This window comes from Bison bison, unplaced genomic scaffold (assembly GCF_000754665.1).
Source record: "Bison bison bison isolate TAMUID 2011002044 unplaced genomic scaffold, Bison_UMD1.0 scf7180017864171, whole genome shotgun sequence".
NCBI lineage: Eukaryota > Metazoa > Chordata > Mammalia > Artiodactyla > Bovidae > Bison > Bison bison.
In genome coordinates, this window is record NW_011494743.1 from 4,288,925 (window position 1) to 4,311,746 (window position 22,822).

Genomic DNA, 22,822 nt, shown 5'->3' on the forward strand with positions numbered 1-22,822 from the left:
TTTTTTTTCTCTCTCTCTTCCTCTTTACTCACACCCCGCACTGATGCCAGTGTGAGGGATGGTTGAGAAGGGGGAGTCCTTTTCCTGGGTGAATTGGGCAGTTGGTCATGTGCTTCCTCAGCTCTACCCAGTTTATTCCTTTTGAGAGTAAGTTGCCCTCTGGGAGCAGGGGCTCCCCTCAGTTCCTCTGTGCTCTCATTCTCAAGCTGAGCAATACCCCGCACATTGACTGTGTGTGAGGCAGGTAAGGATGCTTAACTCAGGGCGAAACAGGCCTGTTTAGCCTTTGCATTAAGCTGTATTCTCTGAATTAACCTTTTGAACCCTTTCCGATTTATTTTTTACATATAAAAGAAAATAAACACTCTGGTCTGAGAAATGCTATGTTGCCTCAGGCAGGGGCATTTCCCACGAAAGACCTCAGCGAGAGGTCCTCACCAGCTTCTCTCTTCTCTTCCTCAGTATGGGCGTCTCTTTGTGGAAGCATTTCTGAAGCAGTGTATGCCGCTCCTAGATTTCAGTTTTAGAAAACACCGGGTAAGAACTGAGAGCAGAGAGCACAGGCATGCTCTGTGTAGTGGTTCAGAAAGTATGTCCACAGCGGCTCCTGGGCAGCCATGGGGACAGCTCCCTCACCCCGGCTCTGGACACAGACTGACGCAGGCACCTCTGGTCACCAGCTGTCCCAGAGACGCCCATGGAGGACTGACGATTCCCTAGTGGACCACCTTCCGACTTCTGCTCCAGAGCCGAGGATGGTTTCTTTTAGCCTGGTTTTATTATGCTACTGCCGTCCCAGGACCTCACATATTAGTGTGTCATTTGTTCCTGTGTACTTTTCTGGGTCTGGTCTCAGGAATTATAAAAAAAGGAAAGAAAACTCATTTGTGTCATAAACTGCACTGTAAGCCCAGAGTCCTAACCACTAGCCCACCAGGCAAGTCCAGGAGATGATTTCTTGCATATATTTACCAAGTTGAACTTTGCAGAACACTCTCACAATATTTGGTTGGTCCCTCATAGCGCAGAAAGAGAGGGGAGGACAGCCAGTGAGCACTCCTCCTTCTGTTTGAGGGCCAAATCCATATAAACTTGAAAAATTATGAATCACTGTGTTGTACACCTGAAGTTTAAATCAACACTACGTCAGTTTGAAAAAGAGATGATTGTCCATCTATGGCAGAACCTGAGGCTTGATGTCTTTGGTACTCTTGGTTGCAAGGATATCTTGCACGTAAAGTGAAATGAGAATGTTTCATACGGCATTTGTGCGTGTTGTTGGTTGTAGGAAGATGTTCTGAGCTTACTGGAAACCTTCCAGTTGAGCACGAGACTGCTTCATCACCTGTGTGGGCATTCCAAGGTAAGAGGGAAAGCAGGTCACAATTGTTGGTTTAATCTGTGGTTGCTCTTTGGAGACCCAGGGCCTCCAGTGCCTTCTTCCTTTTTTACCCTTCTTAAGTCTTTATTTCTGAGACTATGTCTGTCCAAAGGCAGTTTATCAGAGTGGTCAAAGCCTCAGTTGCTGGCTGAGATTGGGTAATCATCTCTAGGGAAATTTCTGCATCTGAAATTTGACTCAAACTCCATAGCCCTGTTTCTTCTGGGGCCTCTTCTTTGATGAGAGAATGTTGGTGGGTGTGTAACTACGTACCATACTCTGGGCAGAAGGAATATTATAGAAGTGATGACTCTGCTGGAGATGAGAAGGAGTTCTAAAAGCAGCTGTTTTTAGAGCTTTTCTGCTGTATTATTTCCTAGTCAAGGAACACATCTGTCTCTTAGAATATTTTAGCATTCAAGGACTTTTCCACTTAAAGTGTACAGTTGAGTCCTTGTCACTTTTTGTCTGAAGGGGCACAGAACCGTGGAATTGTGAAGTCACTGGCAAGCCCTTGATTCTTCCACCCAGTGCCTGTCATTCACTTCCTCCCCTGCTTATAAATTTTTAAGGTGCTGAACAGTGGAATTTTAAGGACTCCCTCCACTACAAAGGGGTACTTTCTATTGATTAATGTCAGTATAATATGTGTTCAAGAATATTTTAGGTAAATTCATTGGTAATTGATCAATGAGAGATTATGATGAGGAACTGAGAGGTATTGGTGATATGTCTTCTAGGCTGCTTTAGCTTAAAGGACAACTGCCATTCTCTTCAGAGTACTCTCAGTTCAGCTCAGTTCAGTCGCTCAGTCGTGTCCGACTCTTTGCGACTCCTTGGACTGCAGCAGGCCAGGCTTCCCTGTCCATCACCAGCTCCCGGAGTTTACTCAAACTCATGTCCACTGAGTTGGTGATGCCATCCAGCCATCTCATCCTCGTCATCCCCTTCTCCTCCCACCTTCAGTCTTTCCCGGCATCAGCGTCTTTTCAAATGAGTCAGGTCTTCACATGAGATGGCCAAAGTATTGGAGTTTCAGCCTCAACATCAGTCCTTCCAATGAACATTGAGGACTGATTTCCTTTAGGATGGACTGGTTGGATCTCCTTGCAGTCCAAGGGACTCTCAAGAGTCTTCTCCAACACCACAGTTCAAAAGCATCAATTCTTTGGTGCTCAGCTTTCTTTACAGTCCATCTCTCGCATTCATACATGACTACTGGAAAAACCATAGTCTTGACTAGATGAACCTTTGTTGGCAAAGTAATGTCTTTGCTTTTTAATATGCTGTTTGCTGCTGCTAAGTCACTTCAGTTGTGTCCGACTCTTTGTGACCCCATAGACAGCAGCGACCAGGCTCCCCTGTCCCTGGGATTCTCCAGGCAAGAACACTGGAGTGGGTTGCTATTTCCTTCTCCAGTGCATGAAAGTGAAAAGTGAAAGTGAAGTTGCTCAGTCAGCGACCCCCTGGACTGCAGCCTTCCAGGCTCCTCCATCTATGGGATTTTCTAGGCAAGAGTACTGGAGTGGGGTGCCATTGCCCTCTCCGAATACGCTGTTTAGGTTGGTCATAACTTTCCTTCCAAGGAGTAAGCGTCTTCTAATTTCATGGCTGCAGTCACCATCTGCAGTGATTATGGAGCCCCCAAAAATAAAGTCTTCCACTGTTTCTCCATCTGTTTGCTTTGAAGTGATGGGACCGGATGCCATGATCTTTGTTTTCTGAATGTTGAGCTTTAAGCCAACTTTTTCACTCTTCTCTTTCACTTTCATCAAGAGGCTCTTTAGTTCTTCACTGTCTGCCATAAGGGTGATGTCATCTGCATATCTGAGGTTATTGATATTTCTCCCAGCAGTCTTGATTCCAGCTTGTGCTTCATCCATCGTAGCATTTCTCGTGATGTACTCTGCATATAAGTTAAATAAGCACGGTGACAGTATACAGCCTTGACATACTCCTTTTCCTATTTGGAACCAATCTGTTGTTCCATGTCTAGTTTTAACTGTTGCTTCCTGACTTGCATACAGATTTCTCAAGAGGCAGGTCAGGTGGTCTGGTATTCCCGTCTCTTTCAGAATTTCCCACATTGTGTTGTGATCCACACAGTCAAAGTCGTTGGCATAGTCAATAAAGCAGAAATAGATGTTTTTCTAGAACTCTTGCTTTTTCCATGATCCAGCGGATGTTGGCAATTTGATCTCTGGTTCCTCTGCCTTTTCTAAAACCAGTTTGAACATCTGGAAGTTCATGGTTCATGTATTGCTGAAGCCTGGCTTGGAGAATTTTCAGAGTACTCTACCAGACTACTATTTGGGGAATGTGTCTCTGGTCTATACTGGCAGGGCTTATGCTCTTGTTGAGTGTTCAGGGTGTTAGGAGTTCGAAAGTTTCTGTATAGGAAACGTGAAAGCACGATGATAAATGCAGATGAATTGGTTGCATTTGTTTCCATTCAGATTCACCAGGACACAAAACTCACCAAACATGTGCCTTTGCTCAAAAAGACCCTGGAACTGTTAGTTTGCCGAGTGAAAGCCATGCTTATCCTCAACAATTGCAGAGAGGCTTTCTGGCTGGGCAATCTTAAAAATCGGGACTTGCAGGTAAGCCTGGGACCCTACCAATGATAATCTCCTTCTCTTCTATTCTTTGTGAGAGCATTGGAAAGTATCTAAGGAAGGTGACCTAAGCTCCACTCTCTCAATACTCAAAACTACTTTTCTCTTAAGTGACTGTTTAGCTCTTAAAGTTACTTTGTTCTTGGGCCCTGGTTGCAGGTTGCACCCCTCAGCAACAGCAGCAGCAGAGGCACCAAAACATACCATTGATGTATTAATAAAAAAGGCCTCAGACAGAGAAGCAGATCAGGAAAACCTTTCTCTACAACTATGGAGTAAACTTTTTTTTGTTGTTTAGTTTTTTTTTTTCCCTCTAAAAGCAGTCTGTTCTATTCCTGAAATTATTCTCTGTGCTGATTTTTTTTTTTTTTTTTTTCTGACTGATTTTAACAAGTTAGCATTTCTTACTTCTTTCAATTGTCTGACTGATGGGCTGAAATCTTGTGTTGTTTATACTGTTTCTTTGGTGTAACACCATTTTTCAAATACAGCCCAAGCCCCTATCATTCATGTTTATAATATCTGAGTCTCATAATTCATACATGAAAATAAGAAATCCCCATAGTGTTAGCTTCCTTTCTTTACATCAGTGTTATTAGGTAGATACTCTTGTTATTATGAGAATTGAAGCTCAGAGAGGTTAAGTAACTTGCCATTCAGCAATATGAGTGCAGAAAAGGTTTGAGTCCTAACAGTCCTCATCCAGATTTGGTATTCCTAAACCACTTTAGTATACTATCTTTCAGCCTCTAAATGGCCATTTGTAATTGGTGTGGGTTTTCTTTTTTTTTTTTTAGATTCAATTTAAAAAAATTATCTATTTTTGTTGTTGGGTGTGCTGTGTCTTCATTGCTGCTTGAGGGCTTTCTCTCATTGCAGCAAACGGGCTACTCTAGTTGTACAGGCTGCCGACTGCAGTGGCTCCTTTTTGCTGAGCTTGGGCTCCAGGGCTCTTGGGCTTCAGTAATTGCTGCATGTGGGCTCAATAGTTGTGGTGCATGGTGCTTGAGGCATATAGGATATCCCCAGACCAGGGATTAAACCAGTGTCCCATGCGTTGGCAGGCAGAATTTTAGCCACTGGACCACCAGGGAAGCCCTGTATATAGTTGATGTGTTGATGTTCATGTTCACATACTTTAAGGTATTTGAGAAAGTTTAGAATCATATTGAGCATTACCTGAAAGAGTCACCAATACAATCTGGCCATGTAAAACTAGTATTATACTAGAATACAAAGATGAATCTTTTGTAAAACTGCATTTGTGTGAGAGCCAGAAGCATCTCAGAAGCCTTGGGTTGACTATCACTTCTCTAGCTGCTGGATCATAGGTTGGTGTCTGTGTTTGATCATATTTGAATGACTTTCTTTGCCTTGCCTATAAACTTAAGCCTTTCTCTCCTTGAGACCCATGTGTGATCATTATAACCCACCATTTGTCTTGGCCCATCAGGGTGAAGAGATTATATCCCAGAATTCCCAGGAGAGCACTGCAAATGAGAGTGAGGGTGACACATCATTCCAAGGAGCAGAGGTACGTGCAGGACTTCTCCCGCCCAAGTTTATAATTACTTCCTTCTGTGGCCATCTCTATTCCCTCTAAAAAAGCCTTCTGCACTTAGGTGAATTCTGTGAGGGCCAGAAAACACACACACACACACACACACATACTCTCTCTCTCTATTATAATCACTGTTGAGTATCTCAGGTGAATTCTGTGAGGGCCAGAAAACACACACACACACACACACACACACTCTCTCTCTCTATTATAATCACTGTTGAGTATCTCAGGTGAATTCTGTGAGGGCCAGAAAACACACACACACACACACACACACACACACTATTACAATCACTGTTGAGTATCTCAGGTGAATTCTGTGAGGGCCAGAAAACACACACACACACACACACACACACACACTATTATAATCACTGTTGAGTATCTCAGGTGAATTCTGTGAGGGCCAGAAAACACACACACACACACACACACACACACACTATTATAATCACTGTTGAGTATCTCAGGTGAATTCTGTGAGGGCCAGAAAACACACACACACACACACACACACACACACTATTATAATCACTGTTGAGTATCTCAGGTGAATTCTGTGAGGGCCAGAAAACACACACACACACACACACACACACACACTATTATAATCACTGTTGAGTATCTCAGGTGAATTCTGTGAGGGCCAGAAAACACACACACACACACACACACACACTATTATAATCACTGTTGAGTATCTCAGGTTGTGCCGTATGTTATAGTTGAAAATTCCCTTCCATTATAGCCTCTTGTTTTCCCTGAATTCATATCTGAAACCATTTTAGAGGGGAGATAGGAATAGGTCAAAGTGTTTTGTGAGTGTTGAGAAGAATGAGTTAAACCATTTAAACATGTTGTTTGAATATGCAAAATAGAAATGTAAAAGCCAAAGCACAGAATCAAAAGCTGTCACCACTGAGGACTACAATAATAGTGGTAGTCTTTATGCTCTTCTGGGCTACTCCTGATGCTGTTGAGATTTTAAAGCAAAGAAAAATATATTTATAAAAGTTTCTTACAATTTGGACAGGTTATAGATATCGAGAATCTCAGATTTAAGAATCTGGATATAATTTGTAATGCCATTTGAGGCTGTGAAAAGATCACTTAGTATGAAAAATTATTTTATTACATGGTTCTCTGTTTTATTTGTATCGAATGCCTCCACCTTGTTCTCATAAAAAAGTTTGAGGCAGACAGTATTCTATTTGATGCTTTGTCCTAAGCAAACCTCTCAGATTAGATTTTGCAGATCAGAGAGAATCTTATGCTGGATTCCTGTTGTATTTTGAATTTAACCAACATTTCATTCTATACTGAATGCCCATTTTATTCCTGTGTCATATACATGCTGTAGTGCTGTGAGCTTATTTAAAAATCACACATGGTTGGGTTGCCAAATGGCCTAAGTCAGTATCAAAGTGGCTCCCTCTATCATCTTCAAGGCTACCATCTTCAAGAATACCAAATCTGGCTTCAAGGCTTTAAGGCCATGATAGGAGAATGGAGCAGCCTCTGATTCTTTTCTCAAAAGAATGGTTTAAACCTATCATTGGTTTTAACAGTGAAACAGTGCAGTTGTACATGCTGTGGGAGCAGTGTTGCAAGTCATGAGGTTGCTCAGATGACCCCAAATAATTATCATTTGCCTCTTAGGGTGGCGAAGAAGATAAAGCAAGTGATGGAGAAAAGGAGCGAGAGAGTGATGAAGATGAGAGTGATGACGACTGAGTAGGCTACAGAAAGGTGCTCCTTCCCGTCCTTGCCAGCCACTCACCACAGTGTTCAGGGTCACAGATGCTGCCGGTCTGCCTAACTGGAAGCATCCTATTTTGTCCTTAAAAAGGGGGTTCTATTGAATCAACTCAATTGTGGATTTCACGGATTGTCTACTAACATTAAAGACGGTGGCTTAACGTCTACTATATTAAAGACGAAGGTAGCATTGCTTACCCATTTGAGTGAACACGGCAGAACAGTCATGATTCTAGGCTTTGGGAGCTGGTTTTGAAACTCTGGATTTATTCTACAATTTAAGCTTGTACCAGTTTTCAAATAAAGTCTAAGTTCTACCTCAGCGATCTTTTGGAATTTCCTTTGTAGGTGGGACTGAATTGGAGTTTGTGCAGAGAAATAATGGAGAATTAAAATGATCTGTTCCCTGTTAAAAGGACTGTCTTATTTGACATGAAAACACAGTTGTGATCTTTTTGGAAGAGTGGCAGATTTCTTGTAGTGCTCAAAGAAAGTCAAACGTTTGGCTGCATTTTAAATTTTTTGGTGGTTATGTAGACATATAAGACAAAGGTGAAAAGGGCAGCATCCAACTCATGTTAACTTTGCATAAATTTTATTTCCACATTATTCTGAGTTACACCTATAATCTAGTTACAAGAATACTACAAAATGGCTTGTAGTTGATTAAAAATAAAACATTAAGCATACACTTCAGCTAAAATGGGGAACTCTTCATGTCTTCTGCTCTTATTTCAGTGCCAGACTGTTAATATTTAATATTTGTTAATATTTCTACCTACTTTCATACTCTCCAGTAATGTTAGGGTGTGGGTGGTTAGGTTTTTATGTTGTTTTTTGGTGGGGAGGTTAATCATTGACCTATATACACATTTTTGACCCCTTTATCCTCATGTACATAGGAATCCATAATCTCCTTCCTTGACATTCTTTGTTTCTCCACCTCATTGTGGTTTTAGTGTTGAAATGAGGTCACAGTAGGCTCATTGGTGTATATGGTTTAATGGTTCTTTATCACATGGTACATGTCAGTGCTAGTTTGACTCTCTTTCAAATGGTTGTTCAGCTTTACAGTGGAAATGTTCTCCTCCCTTGCTCTGTCACTGGCCCATTTTTGGAGGGAAAGGGAGGAGAGGGGCTCCTGAATTGTCACTGCCTGACTGGAAAGCAAAATAGCTGGGACAAGCAGTTTCCTTTACAGGGACAGCTCTACATAAGCTTCAGGCACATAGCGAAAGACATGGTGTGAGGAACAGGAATCAGATGGGACCCTTTACTTGGAATGTTGCAAGGCAAAGGTACACTTCTTGTATGTTGCATACAGCAAGAGGATGGAGCGTAACATCTGTTTGCACATGGTCACTGTCATCTGAATCTGAGGTTCCTTAAGTCCAGTGGGCCACTGGTGCTCCCGGCTAATGATTTTGCAAAAGGCTGACTTGTCTGAAACTCTGAAGGTCCCAGTCCACTTTGGTGGCTGAGCTGTGATGACCCTGCCAAAGACAGAATCCACTCCACTGAGGCGGACAGGCTGAGGCTTCCTGACCAGCCCTTTCTTGTTGTTCATGGTTCGGAGCTCTGATGTGTGACAGGGCAACTTGGGACTCACCCCAGGCTCCAGGAAAGGGCTGTCTAGGACTAGAGTGACCTCTTGAAAGCACAGCTGCACTTCAAGGTCAGAAGGGGTATGTGGGAAGCAGGGGGAAGCCCTAAAGGGGTGCTTGGAAGAAGGGGTAGGTGTTGTATGCCGCAGCCATTGGAAGCTCTCATCCAGTGGGGTCCATGGTGACCAGAGCTGGTATCCTGCCATTGACAGTCCTAGAGGAGAGGAATCAGAACATGGAATTTCCCTAGCATGCTTTTGGCGAGGGTAGGGCTGTTCAAATTCACATCTCTGTCTCAGTACTAACTTTACCTTACTCTGTAGTTCTCATGAACACAGATTCCAGTACTTTGTTAGGATACAAGTAGTTCTATAAAGGGCAGTAGAGGATAGTGACAAGTATTGAATCTGGTAACTGCTGTGTGTACTTTATTAAACCTAATCACAAGCCTCTGAAGGTAGGTTTTTATCCATGGTACAAATGAGGAAATGGATTTGTCCAAAAGAGTAGCCCTGTTTGGTATTAGGATCTGTGCTGTGTTGATAACTGCTAAAGACAGAATCTGTGCCTCTCAGGTGGCAGAGGCTGCTGGCACTCCATGGTGAGACATTTGTGGATGGGTGCTCAGAAAGGCCTGTCTCACCAGGTATTTGTGACTAAATCACATGTACTTTATACCGTTGGTTCTCAAAGTATGATTCTGGGACTGGCGCCTTAAGCATCCTGTGGAAACATGGAAGAAATGCAGATTCTTGAGTCCCCTGCATTCTGCACTTAAAGAAACCCTCCAAGGGAGTCTGATGCACCTTACAGTTTGAGAACTTACGCTTTTTCTTTAAGGAACTTCAGCTTTTCTATTCTTAATTATGGACAGTCAGAACCTCTTTTGACACGTGACCAGCTCTCTCGGCGCCCTGAGGTACTTATACACCACCTCAGAGGAATTACACAAGGCAGGAGGGGAAAAAGTTCCCAAGACCAGTCCTTTTTTAGTTTTTAAAGATTTTTCTGGTTCTCCTATGTATGTGTTTTTTGGGCTTCCCTGGTAACTCAGCTGGTAAAGAATCTGCCTGTAATGCAGGAGACCCTGGTTCAATTCCTGGGTCGGGAAGATCTGCTGGAGAATGAATGGGCTACCCATTCCAGTATTCTTGGGCTTCCCTGGTGGCTTAGCTGGTAAATGATCCATCTGCAATGAAGGATACCTGGGTTTGAAGCCTTGGTTGGGAAGATCCACTGGAGAGGGGAATGGCTACCCACTCCAGTGTTCTGGCCAGGAGTAGAGTCACAAAGAGTCGGACATGACTAAGTGACTTTCACTTCACTGGGTATGTTTTGTTTTTGTTTTTTTATCTGTGAAAGACCCACTGGTTGAGATTTTTTCCTTTCTTCTTTGAAGATAAAGGAAAAGGCGTGGAGGATATGTCGCTAACTCAAAATTTACCCAAGTAGAATTTAGACTTTCCATCTTTCTACTTTAAAATTGTCAGTATATAAAGGATTTCACTGAATTCAAGAGAGATGTAACATTTATTCAGCACCTACCTACTATGATAAGGGGCACGGCAGACCCTTTTCTTTCTAGTCAAGTGTATTTCTCTGTATCTTCACTATTCTTCCACAAAGGTAGCAGCAAATGGGATCCCATCCCACCCAGTAATGGCCCAGGAGAAGTTTGACAACCTCACCATAGTTTGTGAGACAGTGAAGTTTTGTTTTGAAAAGAGAATTGTTGGTGACATTTGAAACAGAAGACCTGCCCCTGACAGTGGTTAGTAGAAAGAAGATTTGTTGATTTCCTCCGGCTGGGAATGTTTCTCCTGAGGTATGCAAGCTCTTGTGCATACTGTGTTCAAATATCTGGACTGCCTTAGGATGAGAAAGTGACAACCAAGGGATAGTTATCGGTTTGAAACAGCCTGTGAAAGGCTTCTGGTACTTGATATTCTGGCCCTAAGAGCACACATCCAGGATCAGGGCTGCTCTGGTACCCCATCAAGACAAGGTCGGGGTGGAGAGTGTTAACTCTGAATGTATGATACAGAAAAAAAAAAAAAAAAATCCAGGAGCCCTTCTTCCTTGTCTCTTGAGAGGAAATAGGGCCAGAGGGAAAAGACTTTATCGAATGTCCAGCCGAAATACTCAGCAGAACCAACATGGGGTGAAAGAGAGCGTCTGACCCCAGGTTCCTTCCACCACTTTTACATAAGGATCAAATAAAGCTAGTTCACCGCTCGATCCTACCAGCCACGAGTCTCCATCATCCACTTCAGGAGGATTTGAACCTAGTCAGTCTGTTCAAGCTGCTCTAAGAGCTCCCAGGTAGGGAACACCTGCTTCTAGCCCCAAAGGTTTTCCCTTCATACCCTTCCTCCCATGTCAAGAAACCCAGTCCCTTCATTTCCGCACCTGGGAACGGGGAAGACAGCGTCAAAGTGCAGCTGAGGTCCTTATGAACTGTGATCCCGAGGGGCTGGAGCTGCCCTGAGAGGAACAGGCTCCCCCTCCCTACCCCGGGGCAGGGGCCAGACGGATCTGGCCGAGGCGGAGGTGGTGGTGGGAGCCCGGGCCCGGTCCCACTATCCGGGCCGTGGTCTCACCTGCTGAACTCCGCGGGCCTCACGCTCCAGAGTGGCGGCTGCTGTTCCCTGGCCGCATCTTCACCGGGTGCTTGGCAACAACCTTTGTGACCCAGGACCGTGGCGGCGGGGTGGGAGGGGTTGGGGGGGAGCGGGGAGAGCCCGAACCGCGGAAGGGGCGCGGTGAGGGGGCGGGGATCGAAGCGCCCCGTTCGCTCGGAGCCCCCATCTCACTGGAACACCCGGTCCGGGATTCAGCCTTCAGGAGTGCTGAACCGAATTCTCTTTCCCTCCGCCTCTTCCCCCCCTCGCCACAGCGATGTGCCTTTGATCTATCTGGTCAAAGAGGACTACGGAGCCCATTTCAAAGACTGGCCGGGAACCTGCCTGCATAAATGTCAGGGGAGGGGGAGCTGTGGTTAGTATTAAAAGGTTAGCGCTACCCTTTAAACCCTGCTCTGAGTTATCCAGAGTTCTGAAGGCTTTTGTGGCTGCATTGAATAACCCCAGTGCAAGGACCCAGACAGGTGCTCCCCTGTCAAGATGGAGAAAGATAACTCTCTCCTTGACTTCCTAACCAAAAACTTTGCTTTCTGTTAAACTTCAAAAAGGAAGATTCTCATTCTCAGAAAGCTGAAAAACTGACACTTTCACCTTAGTAAAAGAGTGATTTGGCTACTTTTAAACTTCATTGCCAACAATTACTCTTTAAGGCCGGGGGAAGGGAGGTCTACCCAGTTGACTCCTATATCCACAGTGCCTGACTATCACAATGCCTGGCAGGGTGCAGTATTTGTAGGAAGAATTAACTAATGGCCCACCTGCGCTTCCCTTACCCAGAAAACCGCCCATGCACTTTGTGAACCCATGGAACACAGCGCAAACAGCTGTCAGGTTTGTGTGACTCTAGGTGAAGCTGAAGGGGAGAGACTGGGCATCTCTGGGTTGGGGTCAGGCTGAGATCCTGGTTTGGAAGACCAAATAGTCTTGAGGGACTTGTCAAGAATTGTCAGATGCCCACTGTGTGTATGTGTGGCCTTGTGGAAGGAGAGATAAGTGGAGAGAGTTGGAGAAGTTTGGTGGCAGAGAGGGGAAAGGGACAGAGAATGATGAATCTTGGAAGAGACTAAAATGATTTTAACTTACCACTTTTTACCCCAGTAATTTTATTATTTTCCTCTTGAATAATTTTGCATAGTTGCAATTTTTTAACAGTGTATTTTGTTTTCCGTTTCAATTTATCATCTGTGTTGTGCTGCCATAGTATTTTTCCTGATTAGCATTTAAATGACTGCATAATACTGCTCTGAGTGGCTATACCAATAGTCATTCCCCAACTACTGAGATTTTTAAAAAACAGATTATCTCAAAGAACACCTCTGCGCTGAAAGTGTTTTTTTTCCAATAATTTTGTTAAATAATTCAAAAACTTTGAAAATGTGTACAGCTCTTGCTTTCAATTTTACAAATTTCCTTCTGAAGAGACTGTCAGTTTACAGTCTGATCAGCTAATTGCGACGTTTACCGATTTCCCCTCAGCCTCTTCAAAACTGAAAAAAATAACGTTTTGTTCACTTGATAATTGCAAAGTGGCACATCATGTTCTGTTGTTTAAAAGGTATTCTAAAAATGATTTGTATTTAGTGTGGTTTAATTGGCTATGCCCAGCTTGGTTTGGACACAGCTCGCAAGTTTACTTTGAAGCACTTGAGAGAAGGTGTGAATGTGGACCCATGCACCGCCCCCCGCCCAACGACCATAACTGCCAGAGACGGAGGCGGGTATTTGAGGGGGATCTTTGCATCTGCGCACCCTATTTTCCTCGTCGGCTTGGGGCGGGTCTGTTCAGGGGCGTGGGAGCAAATCGAAGACGCCACCGAGTACTTGACAGTGCGCAGGCGCGCCACAAGGCCCTGGGATTCGTGGGTACCCAGGCAAGGGTGTGGGAGAGCGGCGCAGGCGCCCTGGCGGCCTGGAGGGTCGAGGCGCCTGCGCAGTCGCGCTTCCTCGGGCAGCAGCCATGGCGGGACAAGAGGATCCGGTGCAGCGGGAGATTCACCAGGACTGGGCGAACCGGGAGTACATTGAGGTCATCACCAGCAGCATCAAGAAAATCGCAGACTTTCTCAACTCATTCGGTCAGCGGGCGAGCAGGGGGAGGCTGGGAAGAGGGAAGCCCGCTGAGCGAGGGCGCTGAGAAGCTTTGAAGGGGAGTCCTGAGTGCCCTAGGCTCCTGCTGATTTTCGCTTCCTCATTCAGGCCGCACCTTCCCCCTCTCGCCCTGACCCCGGGCTCCACTGGACAGTCCCTGGGGCGGAGGGGAGGGGGGGTGCGGTTATCCTGCCCCAGACTGAGCTCATCGGCAGCTTTGCCTTTACCCCGGATCCATTATCGAGTCTTTCCTTTTCCCGGACACGTCCTGGCAACCCTATCCTTCGTCTGCGCCTTTTCTTCTCTTCAGTCGCCTCCCTTCCTCCTCTGTGCTTCGTTTCCAGTTCCCACTTGGCTCTCAGATGCAGCATGATCTTGTCACTGCCCTGTAAAGACTCTAGAGGTTTCCAATCTCCTTTCTGGTCGAGCCTTCTAGTCGCCCCTCCGGCCCCTCCTGTTAGTCCCTTCTTGTCCTGTGCTGAGCGGGAGCAGATGAGGGCAAAGTAAGGTCCACATCTTGTCACGCCATGGACATCTCTGCGTTGCTAGTATGAAACCGACAGTGGGTGTTCTGCTTCTAGCAAAATCTTTCCTAGGCATTAGCCTACTCGTGACAGTCTTAAATTCTTTCCGCTTTGTCGCACACCCTTCTGGACAGCAAGCCGGTAGCAGAGACCCCTACTTCCAGTTCTTCGAGTGTTTCTTTGACAGAACTGAGCACTTGGTAGACTTTCTATGTCATCACAAGGAGTGGGAATGACATTTTTCCAACTGGTGTGCTTCTGGTCCATTCTTTCAGCAGTGTTAAATGGTTAAGATTAAGGAGGGGTCAATGATGTATAAGAAAAGATTTCAAAAGGAATTATTTTCTAGCTGGAGAACCTGACACATCCTAAGGAGTCTAAGGACAGAGCAAAAGTTTGATCAGAAAGCATCTGCAAGAGAGACTAAGTCTTGAGTACAAGGCTGTCTCTTAGGCTAGGTAGGGGAAAAAGCATCATTTTCCTGCCGTTAAAGAATTTCTGTCTTGCAGATGAAATAATGACAGCTTCAGAACAAAGCAGAATATTGTTTATGTTTTAATATATTTACATACAAGGTGTCTTGGGGTGGTGGATTTCCTCACTCAGGTAATGGGAGTGATGTTAGTATTAATGAGAGACAAGAATAGAATAAATTTTATATCAGTGACACAAATTCACACGTATAACTTCCTGTAGTGGTTGTAATAGGAAATGGTAGTCAAGAAATCATAGAGCTCATGTATCCTGAAATTATTTTTTAAAGTTCTATGCAAACTCTTCCAGTATTAGTTCTCCTGATTGTCTCTTCTGCTTCCCTAGAGAGATGAACTATTACGAGGGTTCTTTAGGGCACTTTATACTCATAACTTTTCCTCAGAGGAAGGACCAGATAAAATATTCCATGCACAGGGAGGGATAGAGTGATGACAGAATGGCATCTTTGAAACTTTGGCTTAGACTGAGGAGGCAGTGGAACGTGGTTGGACAAATAACTGACAAAGAATTTTTACTTTTTAAAAGATATTTATTTATTTGGCTGTGCTGCTCGACGTTTGTTCAGGCAACTGGGATCTTTGGTTGTGGCATGTGGGGTCTAGTTCCCTGACCAGGGATTGAACCTGGGCTCCTTGCATTGGGAGTATAGAGTGTTAGCCATCAGACCACCAGGGAAGTCCTGAGAGCCTTTACTTTTAAAACCAGAAGTAAAAGACTTCATTTATATGGTAGGCGTTAATATCTGATACGTAGACAGAATATCCTAACAGAATATTAAGAAAGTCAATTCAGTAAATCAAGCATCTAAAATAAGTTAAACTGGGGCTGTTTTTCATAATTAAAAGTGACCTAGTGTCTCAATTCCCCCAGTTTGTATCTAGATAACGTAATAACTTCATTTCTGAGCATTTAATCATATTAATCTACCTGCAATGCAGGAGACCCCGGTTTGATTCCTAAGTCGGAAAGATCCCCTGGAGAAGGGATAGGCTGCCCACTCCAGTATTTTTGGGCTTCACTGGTGGCTCAGTTGGTAAAGATCCACCTGCAATGTGGGAGACCCCAGCCTGATTCCTGGGGTTGGGAAGATCCTCTGGAGAAGGGAATGGCTACACCCACTCCAGTGTTCTTGTCTGGAGAATTCCATGGACAGAGGAGCCTGGCAAGCTACATACAGTCCATGGGGTTGCAAAGAGTCGGACACGACTGAGTGACTTTCTCTTTCAATCATATTAATAAACATATAATAAACATGCATTCATCTCTGACATAAAACTTTTTGGCATGTTACTGTAGTTTTAGGTGGTGAGTCTTGGAATTAACCAAAAATTGAAGCATTTGAGCTTAGAATTTGTGGAGGAGAAATGTCTCTTTTCTTGCTGTATAAGCAGGGAAATATATGCTGCTGTGAGATTTTATCAAATACATGTGAGTTACATTTCATCAGATAGAAAACAAAGGCTTTTCTCTCTCTCTCTCTTTTTTTTTTTTTTTAGTTTCCAGCAAGTCCTAGACTAAGGAAATAGACACACAGGATTCCAGTCTTTCAGGAGCTGGAAGAAATGGCTTCCCTTAGCTTCGGCCATTATTTTCCTCTAAGGTGGGGGTAATGGCCTAACATTAGCGATTACTAGGTGATTTTTGAAGATTTTAGAAAGTGGATTTAGGCCTTTTAAAGAAAGGAACAGTTAATTACAAGTAGAAATAATTAGGAAGCACAATTAAAGGGTAAAGCAATTTGACTTAGCAGTTAGATATACCTGAGGCAAGGTCCCAAAGATTGACGGTATCACGATATAAGAGTTTAGACAAAGACCAACAGGCTGAGAAACTGGATAAGTCATAAAGATAGATGAGTACATTGTCTTGGCATTGGATGACTCAGGATGAATGAATGTGGGATGTATTTTCCCATTCTAAGCCATTTGCATGACTCCTCCATTCTGATGTGTGGCTGCGGGGCTTGTATCATGTGTGTGATGTGATTTGGTGGCGCAGAGGTTTAGCAGGTGTTTCCTCTAAGGGGGCATCTACAGCTATTTGAAAATGGCAGCAAACCTACAGTTCTTACCCTGACCATAATAGGCTTGTAGGCCATGTGCTTTGGAGAGGGAATTGTTTTTCCAGGATACCTAATGACTCTGAACAGCTTTACCCTGTGATTCTGGCTGGTGAGAGTAGGGTTTTGATCCATTTGTGGTTTTCTCTTTGAGCATGGGAGGACCACTGGGACCTAAGGACACACGCATCATGATGTACCACAAGCATCCTAACACTAGGCCTATTCTGTACTTTGAATGGATGAAGTTTCTAAAAATAGATTGTTACAAATGATAGCTTTTTATTTTTATACCTTTTTATCCTGACTCTGAAGCGAACACATGCAGAGACATGTAACCAAAAAAAACAGAGTGTGTAGCTATTTTTAAATCTCCATTTTCTTAATAGTTAGCCAACAAATATTACTTGCCTGTTGTGACTCCAGCTGTGTGTCAGATGCTGTGAGAAAGGAATAAATAAGAATAAATGGACAGAACCACTTCTAAAAGGTTTAGAATTTTGTTGGAGAAATAAAGTCTTCCCTTGTGGCTCAGGTCTCCTGCCTGCAATGCGGGAGACCTAGGTTCGAGCCCTGGGTTGGGGAGATCCCCTGGAGAAGGAAATGGCAACCCACTCCAGTATTCTTGCCTGGAGAATCCAGTGGACAGAGGAGCTTGGTAGGCTACAGTCAGTAGGGTTGCAAAGAATCAGACATGACTGAGCAACTTTGGAGAAATAAGATCTTATGAGAAAGACAGTGTTGATTTTTGTAGGCTAAAGTTATGTGCAGTAAGAGTTCAGAGAAGTTGTTTGATAACTGGCATTTGTTAGCAGTGGTCATGTATGCACACCGTTAAACACCCTGATGAGGACACATGGCATTTTCAGTTAAAGTCTGATGATAATGTACATATAAATGCATTGTGGTTTCAAATTTGTCCAGCTGCCAGGTTCTTTCCCAGTATTTTGTTTGAACCAGTATTATTTAATGGAATCTGAAATATGACTGAAGTTTCTAGAGTTTAACATGTTACATTTTCAGCAGTGCTTATCTGTGCAGGCCAGTAACACAGTGTTGTTCTTGGATTCTGACTCATCACCAGATTGACAGAGCTGGAACAGAACAGCCACCCAGGAAGGAACCCTCCCTCTCACCACCCCACCCCTTCATTGTGGCCATGACTTTTTTTTATGGGAAATGACAGGTTGTCGGTGATAACATGCGTGCTCATTCTGAATAGCCTTTGAGCTTCTAAAAACCAGGCTGAAAAGAGATTAGGTCCTATTGGGCCTGGGAATTCGAAGCAGCAGCACTTGCAGGTTAAACACACATACACACACACACACACACACCACCCCCCTGCCAAGAACATGTATTTGTATGGCTGAGTCCCTTTACTGTTCACGTGAAACTATCACAACATTGTTAATTGGCTTACCCCAATAAAGACTGGTTTTGGTGTTTAAAAAAAACAAATCCAATATTTAAAGGAAGAAGGAACAGTGTCCAGGATAGGCAAATCCTTACAGAAGAGGGAGGATTATGTCCACTTGGCAAAGACCTCTCAGAGGTCCACTTTGAATGGACTTGAAGGAGAATGCTGAGGCAGGCAGGATGAGTTAAGATTTGGACTTGATGGGATGAAAGTCGAGGCAAGAATCAGGGTGTGGGAGATTTCTTAAATTGGGTGCTGAAGTACTTTTGCATAACATCTAGGGAAAAGTTGAAAGGGAGGATTGTGAGCTAAGTGTTAAATCACTGGGTGGGAGACTGTCTTGGAGAGCAGATATTTAGAACTTCAGAAGTGGGGATTATTGAGTGATGCCTGAACATCAGTGTTGGAGGAGGGTGGGAATAATTAGCGTGCCTGGAATGTGGAGAACAGTTGGAGGAAGAGTGGTCAAGTGATTTCTGTTGAGAAGTTTTGTAGGGAAAAGGTATCTTAGAGCAAGTCTAGGTTTCCTTTTGGGCGAGGTGATAAAAGAGACTGGAAAAATTAGAGGAAGAAAAGGAACCTTTTGCAGATGGAAGGCAGGCCCCACAGGGTTTTTGATGCTCTCCAGGTTTTCTCTTGTTCCAAAAGGCCTGTGCAGGGACTGTTGGGTCATCAAGTGCCCCAAGAGCAGCAGCGTGGCAGGGCCTCCACGAGCTTAGCAGCACCACACCTTCTGTCCTTCTAGGGTCTGCTGCTTCCTTGACCTCTACTGTTCTTCCCTATTAAGATTATTTTCTTCCTCTTATCATTTCCCCTGTCTTGGAAACTCTTGGTTTGCCCATTAATTATCAAGTGGCCATCTGTACAGCCTTGGTGTATCAGTTTTTTTTTAATTTTCTATGGCTGCCATAACAGATTACCACAAATGTAGTCACACAAACCACATACATTTATTATCTTAAGTCATGTACATCTGAAGTCCAGCAGTGGTTTGCTGAGGTGAAATCAGTGTCAGCCCAGAGCCTCCCTCCTCAGCTGGAGGTTCTAGGAGAAGAGCTGATTCCTTGCCCATAGCTTGTGGGCAGAACTCATTCTCTTGCAGCTGTAAGAATAAGATCTGTATTTCCTTGCTGGTTGTCAACTAAGGACTATGCCCAGCTTCTAAAGATCACTTGCATCCCTTGGGTCATGGCCTCCTTCTTCCATCTTTGGAGCCTTTGATGACAGGTTGAATCCCACTCACATCCCTTGTCCTCCTTCTGCCTTTCTCGTGCCTTTCATGTCTACGTTTATGGACTTGTGATTACATGGGGTCCATCTGGGTAATCCAGAATCTCAAGGTCCTTCACCTTAGCCACACCTGCAAAGTCCTTTTGCCTGTGAGATACGTATTTGTGGGTTCTGGGGATTAAAGTCTGGACATCTTGTGGGGAGCAGTATTCTCTGCCTGTCACATTTGGTAGGAGGTTAAGCAGATCCTCCCTAAGCAGCTGTGTTCCTAAGATACTTCTCACCTTATCCTCCCACTGCCTTGCTTTGCCCACTCGCTCCCATTTGTGCCTTGCATGATACAGCATTCCTCCTCTTCATCTTAGGGGGCTGGCGTGTGTCTATGTCTGGAATGGCATTAATCCTGAACGTCTGTCTTCTTTTACTAGATATGTCTTGTCGCTCAAGACTCGCAACACTAAATGAGAAATTGACAGCTCTTGAGCGGAGAATAGAGTACATAGAAGCCAGGGTGAGTATGCCGGGCACCGGGCGTCCTCATGAGGCAGGTGTGGCTGTGTGAGAGAGAATACACATTCTCACTTGTTGCTGCAAAAACTGGGAAGCAGAAACAGGCTTAGAGAAGTTAAGTACCTTGCCTGAACTTAAACCTGCTTTCTGGGACTCCGAAGCTGTCCCCTTTTTCTACCACTCCCCAGCTACCTAAGATATAAAAATTTAATAAAATTTTAGACCCTCTATTGCTTTTGAATTTATCTAATTGTCAGTTTTCCTTTGACAGGTGACAAAAGGTGAAACCCTCACCTAGGACTGTGCCATGCTGCTGCTGGGAAGTTTGCTCTTACAGCAGCCAGCCTCTCCTGGGAAAGGCCCCAGCAGCCTTCAGCTCCTTCCTCTCTCCTTAAAGAACAACAGGGCTTATTCTTGTTTTTCTTTTTTTCAAAAGTGTGGCCTTTGGGCTCTGCCATGCACACCCAGAAGTGTGATGTGGCGTGTGGGGAGGAGTCCGGGGCCCTCTCGGAAACATTGTTAGGCATTTTACCTCTGCAGTAACATTCTGTAGAACTACATGTCAACACATTTGAGGCACTGAGAGCCAAAAACCTGGGACTCTGTCAAGGTCCTCCCCACCTCTCTCTCTCTCTCTCTCAGTCTTTCCTTATAGCTCTCATTGCCTGTGCATTGATTCTATAAACAGTCCTTGTCTTATTCCCACCTTTGGCTGGGGGTAGGAAGCAGTCCTGGCTGAGATGCCCTGGTGAGGTGGCTGCCAGAGAATGTTGTTGCTAACCCACCAGTTTCTTGTCCTTTTGGGGAGGTCAAGGCCAGGCCCCCACTTGGCTTGAAAAGGGACATTTTCAGAGTTTTCTGTCTGTCATTTGGGGTGTCTTTACCTCTCATATTTCCCTAATAAACTCCTCAACTTTATCTGACTGCTGTGATTGTGGTGGGGAGAGGAGCTAGAGACGGGGTACACCTCTTTCACAGAAATCTGATGTGTGGGATTCTTAATCTAACAAAACTTTCAGATGTAGCCGTTTGATCAAAGCCTAGGTGGCTTGCAAGCTGGAGCCCCCATATTCGGACTTTGAGCTCATTCATCCTGGGGATCCTTTGGTCATTCAGCAGACATTTACCAAGTACTTACTATGTAGGGACTTTATGCTCCAATAAAATATACAGTGTTGAATCAGGTGTGATGCTTACCGTCTATTTAAATACCAGCATCTACACAGTTTAACTGCAGTCCATGGCAGACTATGAGTTTTATTAGGTACAAGCGAAATGTCTACTTTTAGAAAGGAAATCATTTAAACAGAAGTGTCTAAACTTTTCATTCTAGCATCAAAGCCTACTGTAAACTTGTGCCAACTCACTAGGCTTAACCCCCATATAGAATTTTCATTTTAGTCACGTAGAAGTCATTTCTCCCTGTTCAGATCTTATTTGCCACTGAAGGTCTAGCTTAAGGCAAACCTTCTCCATAAAGTTGTCCTGTCTCCCTTTTCACTGAGTGCCGCACTGTTGCTTTTTCACAGTCCCTCCCATCCTGCCATGCTAACACCGCTTCAGCCCTGGGTTTGGTCTTGTTCTTTGACTTAGCGTCTGCATCTTACAGTATATATGAGCACCTTAGGCTTGTATTGTCCAGCTGGGTACTTTGCAGAAGGCAGTCAGTAAATAGCAATTGAAATGCCTTGCAGAGCTCAAGCTGCAAGCACACATCTGTGCTTAGATCCTTGTTTAGACCTTTGGAAGACCATCTGAAGTAGGACCTTCATGTAAAAAGGTGATGTTACAATGGAGGCAAAACTGCCGTCCTTCACTTTGGTAACAGCTGTTTTTGAACATTATTGAGCTCATCTGATATGCTTTTAACAATTGCTTGAGATATTTATTCATAATATCTTCCCTGTCCTTTCTGGGATAAAAAATGTATTCCTAAAGTTCAGGTTTTAGATTATCTGGTGCTCTGCAGTCAGTTTAACAGATACTTATCAAATTCCTACTATATTCAGTGACTATAATGAGACAGTAATAGAGGCAAAAATGATGGTAATCTTCCTTAGATGACATGTGAAAATGATAATTTTTTATGGTGCTATAGACATTCTTTAATGATATTGAAGTAATATTTCTAAAAGAAAAATAGTGCCCTAAATAATATGATGTTGCTAATGGTAAGCTACTGGTTGTCGGGAAAACAACTGGTATGGGAACCAGTGAGCCCAGCCTCCTCTAGTAGAGGTAACTGCTCTGTCTTACCTGATCCTTTGAGGAATCACCCCTTTTATATATTGAGCCTCAGCTCAGGGATATATAACTAGCATTATCTATAATTTATTGAGTGCTACCATATGTTAGATGTGCTAAGTGCTATGTGTACTTTATGTCTTTAATCCTCAAGCCCTAACAAGTAGGCTTTCTTCATGAAATTTTTCTTTTTTTAATTTCTTTTGATGTGGACCATTTTTTAAGTCTATTGAATATGTTAAAATACTGCTTCTATTTTATGTTTTGGTTTTTTGGCTGTAAGGCTTGTGGGATCTAAGCTTCCCTACCAGGGATCGAACCTGCAACCCCTGTACTAGAAGGCAAAGTCTTAACCCCTGGACCACCAGGGAAGTTCCCCCATGCACTTCTTTAGAGAGGCTAAAACTTGTGCCAAGTCATACAGAGTAAGTAAAGGTGCTAGAATATGGACCTAGACTTATCTGACTCAGATTCTACTTCTGAATGTGGTAGATCTAAAACCAGATCTAAAACTTTCTCGTTCCTAGTTCAATGCTATTAAATAATTTTTAAGCTGCTACACACCCATGTTAGTTTTACCTGCCTTTCACTGTCCTTTGGTAAAGAAGGCTTCATGGGTTTTCCTGGCTCTGTCTATCAAATGCTGTTCACATTGATGTCTGTGTTGTTTTGCTTCTTCCAGCTTCCT

The 22,822-nt window shown here is 43.8% G+C and overlaps 3 protein-coding genes across 6 annotated transcripts in view; 2 read left to right on the forward strand and 1 right to left on the reverse strand.

The window, feature by feature from the left end:
- FANCD2 (Fanconi anemia, complementation group D2) overlaps positions 1–7,640 on the forward strand; it is a 51,831-nt gene extending 44,191 nt beyond the window's left edge. For all 3 annotated transcript variants that reach the window (XM_010842105.1, XM_010842107.1, XM_010842106.1), the window contains 5 exons: positions 463–537; positions 1,289–1,363; positions 3,838–3,984; positions 5,453–5,533; positions 7,223–7,640. In XM_010842105.1, coding sequence (XP_010840407.1) covers positions 463–537; positions 1,289–1,363; positions 3,838–3,984; positions 5,453–5,533; positions 7,223–7,297 — 453 coding nt within the window. In that variant the 3' untranslated portion in view covers positions 7,298–7,640. The remainder of the gene's footprint in view (positions 1–462; positions 538–1,288; positions 1,364–3,837; positions 3,985–5,452; positions 5,534–7,222) is intronic.
- A 667-nt stretch (positions 7,641–8,307) lies between these two features.
- On the reverse strand, positions 8,308–11,632 carry FANCD2OS (FANCD2 opposite strand). Of its 2 annotated transcripts, none has more exons than XM_010842109.1 (2): positions 11,526–11,632; positions 8,308–9,139 (listed from the first exon to the last, which is right to left on the reverse strand). In XM_010842109.1, the coding sequence occupies exon 2, from the start codon at positions 9,129–9,131 to the stop codon at positions 8,595–8,597; it is 537 nt and encodes a 178-aa protein (XP_010840411.1). In that variant the 5' UTR covers positions 9,132–9,139; positions 11,526–11,632; the 3' UTR covers positions 8,308–8,594. The 2 variants fall into 2 exon arrangements, with proteins under 2 accessions (XP_010840411.1, XP_010840412.1); XM_010842110.1 differs by having other exon boundaries at positions 11,335–11,536.
- Positions 11,633–13,394: 1,762 nt separating this feature from the next.
- On the forward strand, positions 13,395–21,075 carry BRK1 (BRICK1, SCAR/WAVE actin-nucleating complex subunit). Its single transcript, XM_010842111.1, has 3 exons — positions 13,395–13,642; positions 19,809–19,891; positions 20,162–21,075. The coding sequence occupies exons 1-3, from the start codon at positions 13,525–13,527 to the stop codon at positions 20,186–20,188; spliced, it is 228 nt and encodes a 75-aa protein (XP_010840413.1). The 5' UTR covers positions 13,395–13,524; the 3' UTR covers positions 20,189–21,075.
- Positions 21,076–22,822: the final 1,747 nt, after the last annotated feature.

Bases quoted from the DNA above. Each gene is read 5' to 3' on its own strand.
- FANCD2OS (XM_010842109.1), bottom strand. From the start codon at position 9,131: ATGGCAGGATACCAGCTCTGGTCACCATGGACCCCACTGGATGAGAGC.
- BRK1 (XM_010842111.1), top strand. From the start codon at position 13,525: ATGGCGGGACAAGAGGATCCGGTGCAGCGGGAGATTCACCAGGACTGG. The intron at 13,643-19,808 runs GTCAGCGGGCGA...TTCTTTTACTAG, and splicing joins AGACTTTCTCAACTCATTCG to ATATGTCTTGTCGCTCAAGA. The intron at 19,892-20,161 runs GTGAGTATGCCG...TTCCTTTGACAG, and splicing joins TAGAGTACATAGAAGCCAGG to GTGACAAAAGGTGAAACCCT.